The sequence below is a fragment of the Diabrotica undecimpunctata genome, chromosome 6 (assembly GCF_040954645.1).
Source record: "Diabrotica undecimpunctata isolate CICGRU chromosome 6, icDiaUnde3, whole genome shotgun sequence".
In the NCBI taxonomy this organism is placed as follows: Eukaryota; Metazoa; Arthropoda; class Insecta; order Coleoptera; family Chrysomelidae; genus Diabrotica; species Diabrotica undecimpunctata.
Genome location: NC_092808.1, coordinates 96,190,432 through 96,212,204, shown reverse-complemented (window position 1 = coordinate 96,212,204; position 21,773 = coordinate 96,190,432). Strand labels below are relative to the sequence as shown.

At 33.0% G+C, this 21,773-nt stretch overlaps 1 protein-coding gene across 2 annotated transcripts in view; it reads left to right on the top strand.

Annotated features, from left to right (window-relative positions):
- LOC140443597 (ATP-binding cassette sub-family C member 4-like) overlaps positions 1-21,773 on the top strand; it is a 116,833-nt gene that overhangs the window by 26,311 nt on the left and 68,749 nt on the right. For both annotated transcript variants that reach the window (XM_072534946.1, XM_072534947.1), the window contains exons 3-5: positions 6,317-6,515; positions 14,649-14,871; positions 20,677-21,731. In XM_072534946.1, coding sequence (XP_072391047.1) covers positions 6,317-6,515; positions 14,649-14,871; positions 20,677-21,731 — 1,477 coding nt within the window. The remainder of the gene's footprint in view (positions 1-6,316; positions 6,516-14,648; positions 14,872-20,676; positions 21,732-21,773) is intronic.

Here is a 21,773-nt window from a genome sequence, read left to right as displayed (position 1 = left end):
GAAATTAACAAAGTGCTCCAGAACGGTAGATATAATGAGAAGATGGGAATCTCGGAAAAATCATGCGCTCTTTAATTTTATAATAATGCGAAGCATCTCAAATACAATTATTCGCCGGAACAATTGGTTGATCCGATTGAGAGACATTGGAAGACCACATTACGTTACAAAATTACAAAGACATTGACAGTTTATGTCAATTTTTACAAGTACGAGAATCACGTCGCCGAGACAATAAATAAAAGACCACAAGAAAATTACACACCCCAAAACAGAAAGCGGAAACAATTTTCTGATACCGATCGACAAAAAGAGAATTTACACCAAGAAGAGAATATGAAATAAAAGATGAAAGAAGAAACAACTATGTACCTAGAAACCGAGAATGGAACGGGGATAGACATAGAGAAAATCGTGAAAATAATATTGTACCGACATATCAAGAAAACAGAAATATCATGAAACAGAGATATCATGAAAACCGTTTCAACGACGAAAGACGGAGAGCATCGCGAAGAGAAGTCAACAATACCAATATAGAAAGATACGAGGAAGAAAGTCTAAATAACGAACCAAGAGATCAAGAGGTACAGCAGGCGTCTTTTCACGAAAGCGCCCACTAGAAGCAAAGAAACAGACCGAAATTTTTTGTCACCCAAAAGAATTTATTAAACTCTCTGAAAAAAAATAAAAAAACAAGAATCAAATTTAAATTTTGTAGATGGATTTATAAACGAAAAATCGATTAAAGTTTTTATAGATTCTGGATCAGAAATATCGTTAATAAATAGATAATTGATAGAAGAGGTAGAGTTGACAAATTTGATTTACAAAATACTGCGGGTGACCTTAGTGGGCGCAAACAAACGGACATTAGCAACGATAAATGAAGGAATACGAGTCAGAATACGGGTTAAAAAACAATTTCATTCACTACAACGCGTGATAATTCCGGATATGTCTTATGATATGATTGTGGGGGTGGAAAATTGTCGGAAAAACACGTACTGATTGATTTTAAAAACAAGCTGATGAAAATGGATGGTGAAATTTTCTAACTGGGCGAAAAATTCGAAAGAAACAAGGAAGACGATAGAAAAATTGGGGAAGTGGATAAGGAACATAATTTAGAAATAGCTATGGCAACGAAACAAAAACAAGGAAATAACCAAAGAGAAAAACAAAAAAAAATTGGAGAAATTAAAGCCTGGGTGTCATCAAAAAAATGGACCTAGAAGAAGAAGAAGGGAGAAAAAAAGAAAATAATAATAACTGGAAGTCATGGTATAAAGTAAGCTTAGAAGAAAGCAAAAAGAAAAAACAAAGCTTCCTGGGGAAGAAGATTGTAGAACTTCCCGAAGAAATAAAAAAGGAGACTGACATACAGAAATAAGAAATGGAAGACAAAATCGAGACTCTTGTGATTGAAGAAGACTGCGAGTCTCACAAGGATACGGAATATGCAATAAACCTATGTGAGCCATCGGTTAAAGGAGAAAGAAAACTAATGTGTGAAGAAAACATGGACAATGAAGTACGATCAATTTTGAAAAATTATGAGGAGTTAATAAATGAAGAAAACAGAATTGCGAAAAATTATAAACATTCATTTGAGGTGAAAAATTTGAAAAATTTTCGATCAAAAACTTACCCGATTCCATATAATTACCGATAAGACGTTAAATAAGTAATTGAAAAGATGATAAAAGACCAGAATATTGAGAGGTGTGAGTCTCCATATAAAGTCCCATCGTCGTTGTGAAGAAAAGTAGCGGAGATTTGAGGCTATGTCTGGATGCGAGAAACATTAATCAACACACTGTATCACAATATGAATCACCGTTGAATATTGAGGCTATTTTTGGAAGAATAACAGGAACCCATATATTTTCAAAAATTGATTTGAAACCTAGTTTTTGGCTGATACCATTAGCAAAGAAATGTAGAAATTTTACAACTTTTTCAATTGACGGCATCGTATACCGGTCGAAGGTGGTTCCACTTAGATTACAGAGTGCATGTGCAGCACTCGTACGAACTTTAAATACCATATATATATATATATATATATATATATATATATATATATATATATATATATATATATATATATATATATATTTATATATATATATATATCTATATATACATATATATATATATATATATATATATATATATATATATATATATATATATATATATATATTATAAACTTTTCATTGTTTGATGACGCACTTTACCTACATTAATTATATATATATGTGGCTAAACACCCCTTTAGGGGTTACGCCGCTTACGCTCTCTAGATCTATGTTTTGAGGTAGATCAGTCCTCATGTTCCTTATTTAATTTTCTCAGTTATTTTTCTCCATTGTGTCCTATCTCTGGTTTTTCCTTTCCACTGTCGTATGCCCGCCTTGTTGAGATCATTTACAACTTCTTGTAACCATGTAGATCTTGGTCTTCCACGTCTTCTTTTGCCAGCTGGTGTCCATTCCAATATTGAGAATATCGTCGTAGTTGATCCTGATCTCCATACGTGTCCTAGCCATTTTGCTCTTTGTTGTTTTATTTTACACACTATATCTTCCTTAATTTCTTCCAGTAGCTCAAGGTTCGTTCTTTGTCTAAATTCATTTTCATTTATTTTTATTGGTCCCAGTATTGCTCTTAGTATTTTTCTTTCTTGTATTCTAAGGTTTTCCTCTTGTTTTTTTGTCATGCTGAGGGTTTCGGCTGCATACATCATCGTCGGTCGAATTATTGTTTTGTATACCTTCATTTTCGATTTCTTACTCAATAGTTTATTTTTTAGTAATTTCTTATTTGCATGGAAGGTCTTATTTGCTGTAATAATCCTTTCTTTGATTTCTGTTTCTCTTTCTCCATTGTTTGTTATTAATATTCCCAAGTACTTAAATTTTTCGACTTCTTCAAAAATGTATTCGCCTAGTCTAACCTTTTTGTTTTCGAAGTTTTTATCAAATCTCATTATTTTTGTTTTTTCTTGGTTTATTTTTAATCCCATTACTTTTCCTTCTGTTACCATTTCATTTAACATTTTTTCCATTGTTTTTCTATTTTTTGTTATTAGCACAATATCGTCAGCGTATGCTATTATTTGTCCTTCTCTAGTTCTAAGGGTACCTTTGTTTATTTTCCTGACGATGTATTCCAGGGCAAGATTAAACAGGGTTGCTGATAACGAATCTCCTTGTCTAACCCCTTTATTTATGACAAATTCTTCTGTGTCTCCTACTTGAGTTTTTATACTCACTACAGTTCTACTCATTGTCATTTTTATTAATCGTCTTAATTTGTTTTGTATTCCCATTTCTTTCAGAGCTACCATTAATTTTGATCTTTTTATTGTATCAAATGCTTGCTGAAAATCTATAAAAAGCAGTTCAATTTCTATTTTATATCCATGAGCTTTTTCCATAATTTGTTTAACTGTATGTATGGCATCTGTTGTAGACTTTCCCTTAATAAATCCGCATTGATAGTGTCCTATGATATTCGTCATAGCGTTGGTCAGTCTTCGATGTATTAAGGTCGACATAATTTTATATGCTGTGTTTAATAGCGTCAGTCCTCTGTAGTTATTACACATTTGTTGGTCTCCTTTTTTATGAATCGTGATAATTTGTCCTTTGTTCCATTCTTCCGGCATTTTTTCTTCGTCCCATATGTCTTTTATTAAATTGTACAGTTTTTCTTTTAATTCTTCACCACCATATTTTATAAGTTCCATATTGATCCCGTCTGATCCTGAAGATTTACCATTACGGCTGCTATTTATAATTTCCTCAACTTCCTCTTTTGTTGGTCTTTCTAGCTGGTTTCCTAACATCATTGTCTCTTCTTCTACGTTTTCATTTAGGTCTTGATCTTCTTGCTCTGTTAATAATTCTTTAAAATAGTGAGTCCAAATTTCTTTATACTCTTCATCATTTTCTGATACTTTTCCATTTTTATCTTTTATGCCTTTTATCTTTCCTTTAAAAGTTTTGTTTTGCTCGCTAATTTTCTTATAAAATGCTTTTGTGTTTCTGTTCTTACTTTCTTTTTCTATTTCTTTTATCTTATCATCTAACCAGGCACGTTTAATTTTCCTTATTTTTTTCTTACATTCATTCCTTATTCTATTGTATTCTTCCCTATAATCCTGTCTATTTGTTCTTATCCACATTTGTCTAATTTCTATCTTCTTTTTTAGCATGTTATGGCATTCTTCATTATACCATTCTTGTTTTTTTTTTGTTTCTTTTTATTCCTATGTGTACATCCGCTGTTTCATTTATACATTTTTTTAAATTTCTCCATTCTGTTTCTATATCCTTTGTATATTTACACTGTTCCTTTAGTTTTTTGTTCATGTCATCAGCATACTTAATCCTTATGTCTGGAGCATTCAGTTTTTCTACGTACCATTTGTCTTTCATTGTCGTGTTTTTTAGAGTTCTTTTGACTTTTTGTTTTACCTTTGCAGTCACCATAAAATGATCTGTGTCTGCATGCGCACCTCTGTAAGTTCTCACGTCCGTAACCGATGTTTGTTTCCTTCTTGTAATCAGAATATGGTCTATTTGGGACCATGTTTTTTGGTCTGGGGAAATCCATGTTACTTTATGGTATTTAGGATGTTCGAAATTTGTACTAATGATAATCATATTGGTACTAGCTGCTAGGTTACATAATCTTTGACCATTGTCATTTGTTTTTTCAGAATACGGGTTAAAAAACAATTTCATTCACTACAACGCGTGATAATTCCGGATATGTCTTATGATATGATTGTGGGGGTGGAAAATTGTCGGAAAAACACGTACTGATTGATTTTAAAAACAAGCTGATGAAAATGGATGGTGAAATTTTCTAACTGGGCGAAAAATTCGAAAGAAACAAGGAAGACGATAGAAAAATTGGGGAAGTGGATAAGGAACATAATTTAGAAATAGCTATGGCAACGAAACAAAAACAAGGAAATAACCAAAGAGAAAAACAAAAAAAAATTGGAGAAATTAAAGCCTGGGTGTCATCAAAAAAATGGACCTAGAAGAAGAAGAAGGGAGAAAAAAAGAAAATAATAATAACTGGAAGTCATGGTATAAAGTAAGCTTAGAAGAAAGCAAAAAGAAAAAACAAAGCTTCCTGGGGAAGAAGATTGTAGAACTTCCCGAAGAAATAAAAAAGGAGACTGACATACAGAAATAAGAAATGGAAGACAAAATCGAGACTCTTGTGATTGAAGAAGACTGCGAGTCTCACAAGGATACGGAATATGCAATAAACCTATGTGAGCCATCGGTTAAAGGAGAAAGAAAACTAATGTGTGAAGAAAACATGGACAATGAAGTACGATCAATTTTGAAAAATTATGAGGAGTTAATAAATGAAGAAAACAGAATTGCGAAAAATTATAAACATTCATTTGAGGTGAAAAATTTGAAAAATTTTCGATCAAAAACTTACCCGATTCCATATAATTACCGATAAGACGTTAAATAAGTAATTGAAAAGATGATAAAAGACCAGAATATTGAGAGGTGTGAGTCTCCATATAAAGTCCCATCGTCGTTGTGAAGAAAAGTAGCGGAGATTTGAGGCTATGTCTGGATGCGAGAAACATTAATCAACACACTGTATCACAATATGAATCACCGTTGAATATTGAGGCTATTTTTGGAAGAATAACAGGAACCCATATATTTTCAAAAATTGATTTGAAACCTAGTTTTTGGCTGATACCATTAGCAAAGAAATGTAGAAATTTTACAACTTTTTCAATTGACGGCATCGTATACCGGTCGAAGGTGGTTCCACTTAGATTACAGAGTGCATGGCAGCACTCGTACGAACTTTAAATACCATATATATATATATATATATATATATATATATATATATATATATATTTATATATATATATATATATATATCTATATATACATATATATATATATATATATATATATATATATATATATATATATATATATATATATTATAAACTTTTCATTGTTTGATGACGCACTTTACCTACATTAATTACATATTCTTAATCTAAAGAAACAAATAGCTACATATTCCAATTTCTTTAAAATTTGAGATTTAAGAGATGAGGAATAACAATATATATATATATATATATATATATATATATATATATATATATATATATATATATATATAAATATATATATATATATACATATATATATATATATATATATATATATCTTAATTATTATATGTTTTTTGTTATATAATTAAATATTTATCTAGTTAAATATATTTATATAAATTTTAGGGTAATTACGTGTGCTTTAATAACCTTAGTGACTCGAGCCTTTAGAGAAGAATACCGATTTAGAGAAAGAATAATATTAGGGGGTCTGATTGGTATCCTTGTCGTAGTCAACTATTATTCAGATTATATTTGCCTCTACCAGCTACGAAAAATTGGTATTAGGATGAAAGCAGCATTGTCTTCTTTAATATACAATAAGGTAGGTTACAAATTATTTTAAGAAACTTTTGAATAGTTTTAAATTTTAAACAATGCTTTTTGCTTTTTCAACATTGATACAAGCTAAAAAATGCTAATGCACAAATACGAAAAGACTTAAAATTTGGAAACAAGAGTGAATAAGAACTTTCAAGAATTAGATTTCTGATATTAGTTGTTTTAAAGAAATGTTATAGTTCTTGGTAGATTACAATATTTTGTTTTAGATTTTTTACTAGTTTTTCTCTAGGCTTCTTTATTCGTTCTTTGGACTTTGAGTTTATTCTTTGTGCACATTTAGTATTTTTAAATTCTCTTTTTATGTCTTTCAAATTCATTTTTATTTATCTACAAGATTTTTATGTTGAACCTTATCAAATATCTTTTCACAGACTACAAAACATAAATACATGTCATGATTATCATGATTGTCATGATATCCATGCATCTTTGGGTAAGCACATTCAAACCGAACAAAGCATCTCTAAACTTCATTCACTTTACATATTCCCAATTGTCAACAGAAGCACGTGAAAGCCAAACAGGCTTATTAGTGTAAGAATTTCTTGAAATTTAATCATTAAATCACAATTAAACTTACTAACAGTAAATAACTTAACAATAACTATAACATAAATATAACACAATATAATAACTTAAAAATCAACACAATACAATTTGAATTTAAACATGCTGGCAAGTTTGGATATGTAACATGAGAATCTGTCTGGCTTAAGGCAATAAATTATATTTAATAACCTCTTGACGAATGAGACGGCGAATATCAACACGTGCGTTTGTTGACAGATGGGAATTTGCTAAACGAATGAACTTTAATTCACTAATTTTACATTCAAAAGTTTTAAGAATTCCGTTGTAAATAATTTTTTAAAAAATTTTAAGTTTGTGACTCATTAAAGCTATTGTTTTGTGTACTGAACAGATTATTGTACTTGACTTTTTGAGAATTGTCAGGGAATTGTGACATTCTGATAAATTGGATTAAAGAGTTCAACCATTTCACCAATAATATCTTCATCAATGGATTTTAATAATCCGATTGCCACATCATCTGATCCAGAAATTTTGCCATCTTTTATGTTTTTGATGACATAAATGACTTCTTCTCGTAATATTGGTGGTCCGGTATCCTCTGTGGTTTCTAATGACAGTTCTTCTCTTTCATTATTAAATAGTTATTGGGTGAATATTATCCAGATCTTCTATTTTCTGGCATCTGTCGGAGAGCCATCTCGCTTTTGCCTCTCAAAATTCAATAATTTCTACTGTTATCCATGGTTTTCATTTTTCTCCAAGTGATTTGAGAGTTTCTTTCCAATTGACACACCAGGACGTGTTAAATTTTCCCCATTTATATTCCCCAATAGTTAAAGTTTCCGCATTATAATTTTTTATAATAATATCTACTTTGATTTGATATTTTTTTTCTACTTTGATTTTTCGTAAGATTAACCTCCCTTTTTGGAGACTCCAAATTGTGGAATGTAAAATAGCACAGTTTGAGTAGTAGCGGTGGCTTTGACTAGTGATTTTATTTCCAAGGCATTTTATTCTTTAAAAGACTGCTTATTTAAAATAGGGGCAAACTACATATTCTTAATTTTTACTAATGTTAAAAGCAAAAATACGCATATCGATTTTATACAAAATTGAAAAAGCGTGTAAATATTATCTAATCATTAATTAAGAATTCAGTACTACGTTACTACTTATATTAATAATAACTATAAAATTATAACACACTGAAAGTAACGAATTTTATTATTTCTTTATAACATTTAGTTTTTTTGTTCTCCTGTGAAAGCTTAAATGTGGTTTTACCGACTTTATATTCTGAGGTTTTCAGTTGTTATCCCATGATATGCACCAAACTTTTTACCATCAAAAGTAAAGTGAAACGCTATAGTCAGAAAGATAGAAACTGAAAAATTTCTCATATCAATCATTGTGCGCGTGATCTACGGAACATACATTTAAATTTATACCAAAGTTTTCTAATGTTTGTTTTGACTTATTGGGCTCAGATATATGTCAAGAAGAAAAAATACCCGACGACTGGAAGAAAAGTATAGTATGCCCGATCTATAAAAAAGGAGACAAATTCTAGTGCAAAAACTACCGTGGAATTTCTTTGCATATACAGCATATAAAGTCTTCACGTATATTATAAACCAGCGGCCCGAATCACTAGCAGAAAATATTATTGGAGAGTATCAGACGGGCTTTCGACGCAGAAGATCGACACTGGATCAAATATTTACAGTCAAACAGATTTTGAGTAAATCATGGGAACATGACATTGATGTTCACAACGTAGTTGTAAATTTCAAACAGGTATACGACTCAGTCAAAAAGGAACAAACTCAGGAACAGGGAATATATTGGCTGAAATGGCAATACCACACAAGCTAATTAGAATCATTAAAGCCACAATGGATGATGGGCATGTGTACGAATACAAAACCACCTTTTTCAAAATTTCGCAGGGTTAAGCAGGGAGATGGGATGGCCCCAACTTTGTTTAATCTGGCACTGGAGTATGCGGTTAGGCAAATGCAAACTGAACGAGGAAACCTACTGACCAACCGAACGGTTCAACTGTCCGCTTTTGCCGATGATATTAATATTATGAGTAAAACATCAAGAGGAGCACAGGAAACATACGTAGAGTTAAAAACGCAAACAAAAAGGCTAGGTGTGAAATTAACACAGGAAAAATAAAAATAATAATACAGACGAGAAGAAATATAGTCCCACAAAACATTATACATGAAGATTACATTGAAACGGTTGGAAAGTTTACATACCTGGGAGTAGAAATATATGCCGACGGATCAGAAGATGGAGAAATACGGAAGAGAATAACGCACGTAAACAGAGCTTATTTTGTCCTCTCCCATATATTTCGGTCTAAAAATGTGCACCTAAATATAAAGATGAGAATCTATAAAACCTTAATTCGACCAATAGCATGCTATGGCAGTGAGGCATGGGTCCTGAAAAAAACATCCAAAAGCAAACTCGACACATTAGAAAGGAAAGTACTGAGGAGAATACTAGGACCTGTGAGGGAAAACGGTATCTTCAGAAGTTGATACAACAACGAGTTTTATCAACTTTATAAGGAAACACCACTGTCAGACTTCATTAGAATACAAAGATTGCAATCAGCTGGACATGTGATAAGAATGGGAGAGGATAAGCTGCCAAAAGATCACTGAATGCTAGAATGCAGAGAAAGAGACTGGTTGGAAAGCCAAGAAAGCGCTGGAAAGACACAGTAAACAGCGACGCACAAGCTCTTTTAGGAGTCCGTGTCTGGAGAAAAACAGCCACACACAAACAAGGGTGGAGGCAAAAAATAAAGGAGGCCAAGGCTCAATTTGGGCTGTAGTGCCGTAGAAGAAGAAGAAGAAGAAAAAGGCTTTATATACTGAGGTTTTCAGTTGTTGTCCCATGATATTACTGTAAAAGTAAAGTGAAACGCTATAGTAAAAAAGATAGAAACTGATTAGTTTCTCATATCAACCATTGTGCCCGTGATCTACGGAACATACATTTAAATTTATATCAAAGTTTTCTAATGTTAGTTTTGACTTATTGTGTTTCTTATTTGACTTAGTTTTTGAGTAGAAAGTTAGTTAAATACTTTTAATAAAATTATCAAAATCCTAATGAGTGTGGATATTTAAGTTGAATATTTATTAAGTTCAGAAATCATAATTATTTTTGTTACCTATTTTTGAAGCGAATCCACTATACTGGGTTGTATTACTTTTTTCCCTTTAGTAAAATGCTGAGGCCAGCGTCACGAAACTATCGCCACATGATGACGTCGTCACGGAACCAGCGCCACAAGATTACGTCATCACGGGTAACGTCACAAAATAGCGGTTCTTTACATCGATTCTTACTCTCGATCAATTCATTTGTAGTGATCATATATTTATTCTAAGCAGGTTAAGATTAAAAACTGCATGAAAAGTAACTAACAAAATATTGACAATCAATAAGAAATATAAAATTAAAATAATATTTGTCAATAAAAGATTTGATTGGATAACAATATTGAATCATCTGTTTAAATTTTTAGACCAATACTCGTTTTAAAATAATTTTATATAATAAAACATATTATTTAGTTTATATAATTAAATTTACTATCAAATGATATTTGTTAATATTTTATTAAAATTTAATATTTCTTTTGAATTTGATATGTTTGCCAGAACGTCAGAAGGAAACAACGTATACTTTGTTAATACGTCATGTACTTAGGAGTATTATTCATATTTTTGCTTTAATATGTGCCTTCTATAAATTTCAAGGCATAACAGACGATGCTAAAGGTGTAAGAGAGGTATGGGAAATCTAAAAGTTGCATTCCACAACATATCTCCTCATCTAAGCAAAAATCGTTGGTGAATTGGTTTCTTGTACTTATAAAGAGTCAACCGAAATAAAAGAAAAAAAGAAAGCAAAAACAGTTAAGATTTGATTTCATGTATAGTGCCTCTGTATATTTGCTTATACGTATTTCATCCTTGCGAAAATATGGAGTTGATTCCGGTTTACTACACTTAGCCTCTTCTACTCAAATCCGACTCTCACCTTCACGTTGGTGTTCCCTGTTAAACCGAGCAACCCAACTGGAAATTCGGTATCCAACCCGGGTGGAAGGTTGGGTCGGCAACTGACAAGAGCGGGTAAACTGGTCCTCCAGGTTGGGGGTTGGGCAGTGGGTTAACACCCCACTCCTGTAAAAATTCTTCTATTACGGAAACGTCACAACAATTAGCCGGACGGATTTTTTTGTCGACGACTTGGCAAACGAAATAAGGTTAATGATATTGGTTTATTTACTTGGAATGTGCGTACGCTGTATAGTGCAGGTAAACTAAGAAGTCTGTCCAATACACTTAATGAATATTCAGCAGACATTATAGCACTTCAAGAAATCAGGTGGACAGGTAGTACTAGCCTAGAAAAAAAAGACTACACTCTCTACTACAATGGAGATAAAAATAATCATATTTTTGGTGTGGGATTCATACTGAATAAACGATTGAAATCAGAAGTCATAGCTTTCGATTCAATAAGTCCAAGACTATGTAGTATCCGAATTAAGGGCAAGTTCTTTAATTACAGCATTATTAATATCCATGCTCCCACTGAAGATAAAGAAGACGAGGAGAAAGACATATTTTACGAGAAACTGGAAAGCACTTACAGACAATGTCAGAACAATGAGATAAAAATTATTATTGGTGATTTTAACGCTAAAGTCGGCCAAGAGACTATTTACTGACCCACGATCGGCGAGCATAGACTTTATGCTGTCAGCAACCAAAATGGTTTACGCCTGATTTAACTCGCAGCATCATTAAGAATGGTGGTAGTAAGTACACGTTTTCTTCACAAAAATATCCACAAAGCCACATGGAAATCACCAGATGGTCAAACAAAGAACCAAATTGACCATGTACTAATTGATAACCGTTATTTCTCGGACGTACTAGATGTAAAAGCATTTAGAGGTGCTAATATAGACTCCGACCACTACCTTGTAAGAACAAAACTCAGGGCTCGTATATCAAGAAGGAGGCACGCTAAGAAGGGCCAAAGCACAAAATCTACTAAATATAATACTGATGTACTAAAATCTGAAGACGCTAGGGATAACTACAGGAAAATTTTAAATAAAGAGCTGACAAGAATTGACGAAAATATAAGTATAGAATAACACTGGACCAAATGCAAGGAAGCTATCCATACAGCGGCTAAAGGCTTTTTAAAACCTACCCAGGCTAAAATAAACGAAGATTGGTTTGACGAAGAATGTAGATCGATTAACCAACAGAAAAATGAAGCATATAAGAGACTTCAGCAGCGCAGAACGATATCAAACCTGGAAGACTATGAAAATCTTAGACGAAAAGAAAAAATGACATTTAGTAGGAAAAAAAAAGTCATACGAAAACGCTCTAAACGAGATTGTTAACCGCCACAATAGAAAAGACTCGCGAAAATTCTACCAGAAGATAAACAGCTGCAGAAAAGAATTCAAACCCAGAATAACAGTTCCATAATTAGTGACAAAGAACAGATACTAACAGGTGGGCGAATCATTTTGAGGAACTGCTTAGCGATAGTCGTGAAGAAGACCAAATAGAAATTACTTTGCCTGAAATGGATGAAAACGCTCAAGAGCCGCCCCCCACCGAAGAAGAAATTAGATAAGCCATTTTAAAACTGAAAAATAACAAAGCTCCTGGTTTGGATAATCTTCCTGCCGAACTCTTTAAGAATGGTGGTGACACCCTTTTTAAACACATGTATAAATTAGTAACCAAAATCTGGCAGCGGAAGGAAACGCCCGCGGACTGGAAATTAGGTGTCATGCACCCTCTTCAAAAAAAGGGAGATATGATGGTGTGTGATAATTATAGGGGCATCGCATCACCCTACTTAACGTGGCATATAAAGTATTGTCCAACGTATTGTACAGAAGATTGATCCCCTATGCTGAACAAATAGTTGGGAAATAACAGTGCGGTTTCCGACCCAATAAATCAACAACGGATCAAATCTTCACAATCAGGCAGATACTTGAGAAAACGCTTGAGTTCTGAGTCGACACCTACCACATATTTGTGGATATCAAAGCCGCATACGACTCAGTCAACAGACAAAAACTTCTACAGGTTATGGTGGAATTTCAAATTCCGCTTCATCTTGTTCAACTAACGGAACTTACACTCACAGGCGTAGAAAGTGTAGTCAGAATCCAAAACGACTTTTCCAGACCCTTCCATTGTAAAAATGGACTGAGGCAGGGAGATGGAGTATCGTGTCTCTTATTTAACCTTGCACTAGAAAAAGTAATTCGAGAGTGCCATATTAATACGAATGGCACCATCTTTAATAAATATGTACAAGTGGTCGGATATGCAGATGACATAGACATTATTGCTAAGTCCACAGAATCTCTGATCAAAGCATTTCGATCACTAAGGGCGTCTGCACTTAGAATGGGATTAAAAATAAACGCACAGAAAACCAAGTATATGTATTGTACTAGATCAGGCAACCAGATACCTAGACTATTAATTCATGATCTGGAACTGGAAGGTGTGGACACCTTCGTCTACCTGGACTCGCTGCTGACCAAAGACAACAATGTCAGCGAAGAAATTAAAAGAAGAATAGTGCTTGCCAATAAGTGCTATTACGGCTTGAGGAAACATATGGCCCAAAAACTACCCAGAAAAATTAAATTTACCAGATATAAAACACTAATAAGGCCAGTGTTAACATACGGGTCTGAAACGTGGTCACTTGCACAGAATGACCAAGAATTGCTTAAACGTTTCGAGAGAAAAATTCTAAGAAAAATATATGGAGGATTCCAAGAACAGGGTTTGTGGCGTAGGCGCTACAACTTTGAGTTATATAGAAGTTTTGGGGAACCTGACGTTGTAAAATATATTAAATTAGCACGCCTTCGATGAGTAGGACATGTAGTTAGGCGAGATGAAGATACAACGATCAGAAAAATTTTCGACCGAAGAGGACCAGTGGAAGACTAGCCAGAGAGAGAGTTAAAGCATGGAGAAGAGTTGCCAGAGACAGGGGCGAATGGAAGATTGTTCTGAAGAAGGCTTTGGCTCATAACGAGCTGTAATGCCACTAATGATAATGATTTCATCCTACCAGGGTTCATCAGAGCGACTGGTATAGAAGCTATAAAAAGTGAAATCAAATCTTTGACGGAAAACTACTTTTTACTTTGGTGATTTATTCTCAGATGTCGCTATATCGTTCACATTGAAGCCATTTTATTGTTGCTTCTTTTGACGGAAAAGATTTGATTTTACTTTAAGAGCTTGTGTACCAGTCGCTCTGATGAATCCTAGTAGGATGAAATACGTATAAGCGAATATACTGATGCACTAAACTTTATTTAATTTTAAAAATATTATTTAAATTTAAAAAATAAATAAAACATAGTATAAAGCATCGCGCTACTCTAATCTACCGCCTACTGGAACATATATTTCTTATTTTTTTTAGTTAAAGTTTATGCAAAATTAACATCAACAATTAATTTCAGCTCTTGGTTTTGCATCTTCAGTCAATGGAGGAGGCAACGGTGGGAAAGATCGTAAATATTTTAGCTGATGATTTAGATAGGATTGTTCAGTACACAACAAGTTTGGGATATTTGATATTAACACCACTACAAGTACTAACATTATATGCTAGTATGTGGTATTTACTGGGTACAACGGCATTTAGTGGTGCTTTATTCTTTACTATCCTGTTACCAATCATGAGTAAGTAGTGATATAAATATATTTTTAAATTCTCGAATAATAGTTTTAGATTATAAAGGACTACTTACAGATGGGACCCAGGAGAATTTACGGCAAAGAAAGAGCTGGTAAACTTGCTAAAAGAAAATCGGCAATAAAATACTTCCTTCTGAAACCAGCTTGACGAGTGCTCCGGAAAAGGCCTCAAAAACAATAGAATCCCTACTGTAAGAATAATACCGTTCAAACACATGGATTGGACAAACATGCGCTAATACAGCTAAAGTATTGCGGAAAACAAGCAGTAGTCAGATTCAAAATAATAACAAGCTTTCTTATTGGACACGCGTGGGTCATATTATGTCTGTATACAAAGAGGAGACTTTTGCAGCATGGAACCTAAAACAGTCAATCATATTTTGCATGACTGTGAGGCTCTAAATTGTAGGCTTTTGCGACTAACAAATGACTTTAAAAATATATGGTACCCGTCCACTATATCTGTACAAGCTGGAACAGGATTCTAGTGTACTATAACGGAATATCATTAATAAATGGAAAATGAACTTTGATCAAATAAAAGGCGGATATCGAGCACAGTTTTATTAATTTAATCTTGCTTAAGTACTTTCACTCGCTAGAGCATATTCAGGGGCATTTCGTCAATTGCGGCCTATCCAACAAGAATAAAATGTTATAAACATAAAATTAAACACCACACTACAATACACAAGGACAAACACTTTAAATTTTTTTTAAAATAGGCGAAGCTACATTATGTATGAAAACCGGAGACAGGATAACAAATGGAAAATGTGCAATAAGCCAATTGACTACATTACTACCGGTTTATAAGATGGCTTTTAGAAAAAATAATCTTATAGATGAGTGCCGAACGTTGTTACAATAGAAACGTTGTTTGTTTCAATTTACTATTCTTTTCATGGAAGCTGTCAGTTATAAACCAGTCATACTGCAGCCAATTGATTTATTGTACATCTTGCAAGTCTTACTGATACCCATTCCAGGATGGAATGCGACTTCGTACCAGCTTATACAGGTCTAGTGGATGGGTACCATATATTTTTGGAGTCACTCGGTGGTCTCCAAAAAGTGTTTTTCATCTGTGATCTAATGCCTCGCACTTATGCAAGGTTTGTTCTCTGCTACAGTCTACAGTTTAAGTGTCCATGAAACAGTTACATTGTATGCAGGTGTTTCTTGACTAACACATAAGTCCAATAAGAAATTTTTTTATTATTCTGAGCTGACTCCTACTTGTTTTACTCAGTACTAAAGCATTTTTAGCACACGTCCATATAATATACATTTTGTCATTTGTTTAATCGGGTACATTTTCCCAGTAAGGGTTATGTTGCCTTCGAATCCAGGCTTTTTCCCAGTCGCGAACGATGCTTTTTGGCACTCTCAAGGCCTGCTCTGGAGCGAATTATTTTGTAGCTGATGATCTTCTGTCAAGTTTATCAGCCCTTTCATTGCTGTATATGTCCTGGTGACCTGAAACCCATATTAGTGTGACACTAGCCCAAAGTTGACCTTAGAGCTTATGAGTGCCTCCATGGCTACTTGGCTATCTGTGCATATATTGATTCGCTTCATTTTAAGAGCCCTCATATTAATTTCTCTTATACCCTCCAAGATTGTAAAAATATCTGCCTGAAATATAGACGTATATTATCCTAGTGGAATATAAATGTTCAAATATTCACCAATACCAATTATTCCTGCGCCCGATACTTCTCCAATTTTAGACCCGTCTATGTAGCAAGTATAACCCTGGAGTCTTGGTCGAGTGTTTTCTCTACCTCCTCCCTCTTGTGCGTTTAAGTCCATTTTAAAAGGTACTTTAAGCCTATATCTGTGTACCATGTGGTCAGAAATCATCGTTCAGTCAATATTCCCAATTTCGTATATGGTGTTACTATCTTCTGACCTAACCGGTAAGTTACTCAGATTTTTTTGCAGTCTACAATATACCATTCTCGCATCACTTTTATAATTATATGTAAAGGAGGGAGATTCAGTAGGTATTTCGTAGCTGATAGTGTGTCCTTTAAAGCCCATATGATCTCAAGTCAAGCTAGTTTTTGCACGTTGCTTAGTTGGAGAGTGGCACTTTTTGCTGCACTTTTGTCCACCATATTACTGATGCATATGTAATTGTTGGTTTTGCCCCATAATATAAATCCAATATAACATGTCTGGTTGATTATTATTTTTTTTTTTAATTTTTTTTAAGTTTGGGTCAAACTAATTACAGTTTGAGAAGGATTATCTTAAAGACGCTCTCATTTGAGTTTGTTTAAGAAATTAATGTACGGTCATATTCATAATCCACTCCTACTTGTTTTCCTCAGTACTAAAGCATTTTTAGCACACGTCCATATAATATACATTTTGTCATTTGTTTAATCGGGTACATTTTCCCAGTAAGGGTTATGTTGCTTCGGATCCAGGCTTTTTCCCAGTCGCGAACGATGCTTTTTAGCACTCTCAAGGCCGGCTCTGGAGCGAATTATTTTGTATCTGATGATCTTCTGTCAAGTTTATCAGCCCTTTCATTGCTGTATATGTCCTGGTGACCTGAAACCCATATTAGTGTGACACTAGCCCAAAGTCGACCTTAGAACTTATGAGTGCCTCCATGGCTGCTTGGGTATCTGTGCATATATTGATCCGCTTCAGTTTGAAAGCCCTCATGTTAATTTTTCTTATACCCTGCAAGATTGTAAGAATATCTGCCTGAAATATAGACGTATATTATCCTAGTGGAATATAAATGTTTAAATATTCACCACTACCAATTATTCCTGCGCCCGATACTTCTGCAATTTTAGACCCGTCTGTGTAGCAAGTATAACTCTGGAGTCTTGGTCGAGTGTTTTGTCTACCCCCTTCCTCTTGTGCGCTGAAATCCATTTGAAAAGGTACTTTAAGCCTATATATGTATACCATGTGGTCAGAAATCATTGTTCAGTCAATATTACCAATTTCGTATATGGTGTTACTATCTTCTGACCTAACCGGTAAGTTACTTAGGTTTTTTTTTGCAGTCTACAATATACCATTCTCGTATCACTTTTATAATTATATGTAAAGGAGGGAGATTCAGTAGGTCCTTCGTAGCTGATGGTGTGGCCCTTATAGCCCATATGATCTCAAGTTAAGCAAGTTTTTGCACGTTGCTTAGTTTGAGAGTGGCACTTTTTTGTTGCACTTTTGTCCACCATATTACTGATGCATATGTAATTGTTGGTTTTGCCCCATGATATAAATCCAATATAACATGTCTAGTTGATTATTTTTTTTCATTTTATTTTTAAGTTTGGGTCAAACTAATTACAGTTTGAGAAGGATTATTTGAAAGACGCTCTCATTTGAATTTGTTTAAGAAAGTAATGTACGGTCATATTCATAATCCAGTTGGATCCGTGAAAAAATGCTAACACTTTTAACTTAATTACGCCCAGAACTAATTTATTAAGAAAATGAAAACTCAAGCACTGTATATTTATAATACGTATTTGAAGCTATAAAATAATCTAGACACAGAATAAACCTAAAGGACAGTGTGATTTAGTACAATATCGAAAAATTTTAAATTCAAGAATAATCGACATGCCACAACTTTAGTCACAGCCTGTTGTATTCTATCTCTAAATGTGCAATTTAGTGATTGAAAAATTTAAATATATTTTTTTAATTTGGTTGATTTTTCTGTTGATCTTGTTATCAATTTTTCGGACTGCATATATCTCCAACCACTCCCATTTGTGGGAGTAAGAAATTGTGCTTTCGTGATGATTGTAATATTATTAATTTTTAGTCCAAATTATTGCATTTAGCTTCCTTGAATTATCTTTTATATTATTTCTGTGATATTTGTAAAGCACCTGATCTATTGATTTCTAATTCCCTACATTTTTGAAATTTGGCATGACCGTCTAATAGTAGCTATTTCAAATGCTTTTATTTTCTCTTTTTTTGTTTCTATTTATTGTTTTGTAAGTTGTTCTGCATATATAGTGTAATCTGTCAATTTTGTGATCAATGTCTGCAACTTTCTCGAAACTTGTAGGGGAAAGGGGGGATAGTGACCGCCTAAGCATTTTGGTTTATTTATACTGCTACATAACTTTAAAAATTATACTGTTAACATAAATAAAACAACTTCAAACCTTAGTACTTCAAAATCCTTATTACCAGTATATGGGAAATGAGTCAATACTCACAATCTTAAGTAGTTTCAATGCTTACAATATTTGCCTTATCATCAGGCCCCATTACGTTATTATATGTATTAAAACCTAAAAGATGTCAGATACAGGAAAGCTCTATAAACTAAGGTATTTCTGAGAATAACCTTTCCCCTTAAGGAATACATTTACTCGCACTTCTGAATTTCAAGATAATCTTCAAATTTTACTGAATATCAAGAAGTTATTATTATTTTTTATTTATATTTTATATTTTGTCTTCAGCTCTTGTGTCAAGATGTATAAATTAATTAAATTAAATAAAAAATTTTTGGACGGCACAAACATTAAAGCGCAAACACACAATATATTAAAATTATAACAGTCTTTGTAGTGTCATATAAGTGATCCTACACTTATGCACTTATGCACTTATGAACTTATGCACTAGTACCAAGAATGTTGATTGATTGAAATAATACTGTAGGAAATTGGTAATTGTCCGTATCAGTGTGAACTGTTTTGTAAGCGATAATTATTAATGTAATTTATAATTGTGCAATTTGTCATTAAGTGAGTTATTGAGTTAAATAAAATTAGTTAAACCACGTTTTGCTTCAATTATTCTTTGAAATCACATACTATGCAATAGTAAGAAGATTTGGTAAAATATCGCAGCATTGTTTTAGTCCTTTGTTTGTTTTTATTGGTATTGTTTCGTTTGACTGTATTTTCATACTGCTGTTTGTATTTTTAATATTTCTGTACATAATTTTGATTTTTTTAATCTGTGGTTAATTCTCTCAGTTTTTTAATAATTTGTTTTATACTGAAAGCAAATATACTTACCTTCCTCACCTATATTGGCTTCCTTAATATTTTTTAATCTATTGTTAATAATTTTGAAGTATATTTTATAAATTTCATTCAATAAACTGAATCTCTATAGTTTCTATCATTGTTACGGTCCTCTTTTTTAAACAATGATATAACTTGTGCCGTTTTCCAACGTTTCAGGTATTTTGGACACCAACCAATATTTATTTATCAGAGCAATCTTAAGTGTAACAATAGGCCTCCTGTATATAGTTTCCCTTATATAGCTTTCTGTGTATTAAGCTTTTATACGCTTTATGTCAATCATTCAAAATTTCATTCACTTTACATAGAAATCAATTAAAAAGCTTTTAAATAACCAATTTTAAAAGTACGTTTGGTGCATAGTTTACCAACTCTGTAGAAATGTTCACTCGCTCTGTTGTCTAATCATCTGTTACTTCTTTTAATGAGTCTGTAAAATCTGATATTCTAATTCTATTCTAACAGTATTTGTTCTGTTATTCCCAAATATCTCTAGATATATATTTTTGGGCCATTGGTACTCTGGTTGACAGTTTCTTATCGTGTGATTCTCAGCCTTTCATATTGTTCAGAGAAATATTTCCCATAAATCGTGTTACCGGTATTAACACCATTGACTCATAAATAGTTACACACATATTGAAATACTTTATTTGATAAGGGCGCATTGAGATGAAAATAGCTGTTGTGTTAATTATCATTTGAATCTACATTACAATTACAAACTATTAAAACAAGTCTTCTTTAGTTTTAGGAAGTAAAATTTCGTCAGTTTATCGTCTGAAAGCATCAAAAGTTGCAGATAGCAGGGTAAATACGATGAAAGAAATAATATCTGGAATCAAAGCAATTAAAATGTATGTATGGGAAGTTTCATTTACCAAAATCATCGACGATTATAGAAAGGAGGAACTTCGAAATATATCTAAATATTTTTTGTTTCAAATAGGTTATTACCATTTTGCTGTTTTAAAATTGGCTAGCGCTATTTCAGTTCTAACAATGCTATATGTCAATGGAATACTATTGCCCGAAATAATATTCTCTTGCATTCAATTTCTGATAATATTGAAAAAAGGAGTATTGGCATTTATGCCCCCATCAATGTTATTAGAGTTTGAAATTACTAATGTGTTTATTAGAATTTCAGAATTGTTGCTTATGAGTGAAATTGATATCGATAACAAAAATAATGCAGATGTGTCTGGTATTCAATTAAATCAAATTAAAGCATCTTGGTCTATAAAATCATCGTTTGTTATTTCATCGAATAAAATAAACATACCATCTGGATCACTTACTGTAATCATTGGGCCTGTCGGTTCTGGAAAATCCACTCTATTGCAATTACTTCTAGGGGAGCTTAAGTTATCTTCTGGTAAGATACAGATGAAAGGTTCAATATCTTACAGCGGGCAAGAAGCTTGGTTATTTACCTCTTCACTTAAAAATAACATCCTCTTTGGCAATACGTATGACTCTAATAAGTATCACCAAGTAGTAACTGCTTGTAGTTTATTGACTGATTTTGATCATTTAAATAATGGAGACTTAAGTTGTGTAGGCGAACAAGGCGTTCTATTAAGTGGGGGACAAAAAGCTCGAATAAATCTTGCCAGGGCGGTGTATAGAGATGCTGATATTTACCTTCTGGATGATCCATTGTCTGCTGTAGATTCAGAAGTAGGAAGAAGAATTTTCGATGACTGTGTAAAAAATTATTTAAAGTACAAAACTAGGTTATTAGTAACACACCACTTGCAGTATTTACAGGAGGCTGATCAAATTATTATTGTGAACAAGGTAAGATTGTTTTGATACCACATTGGAATTAATCTTAAAAAA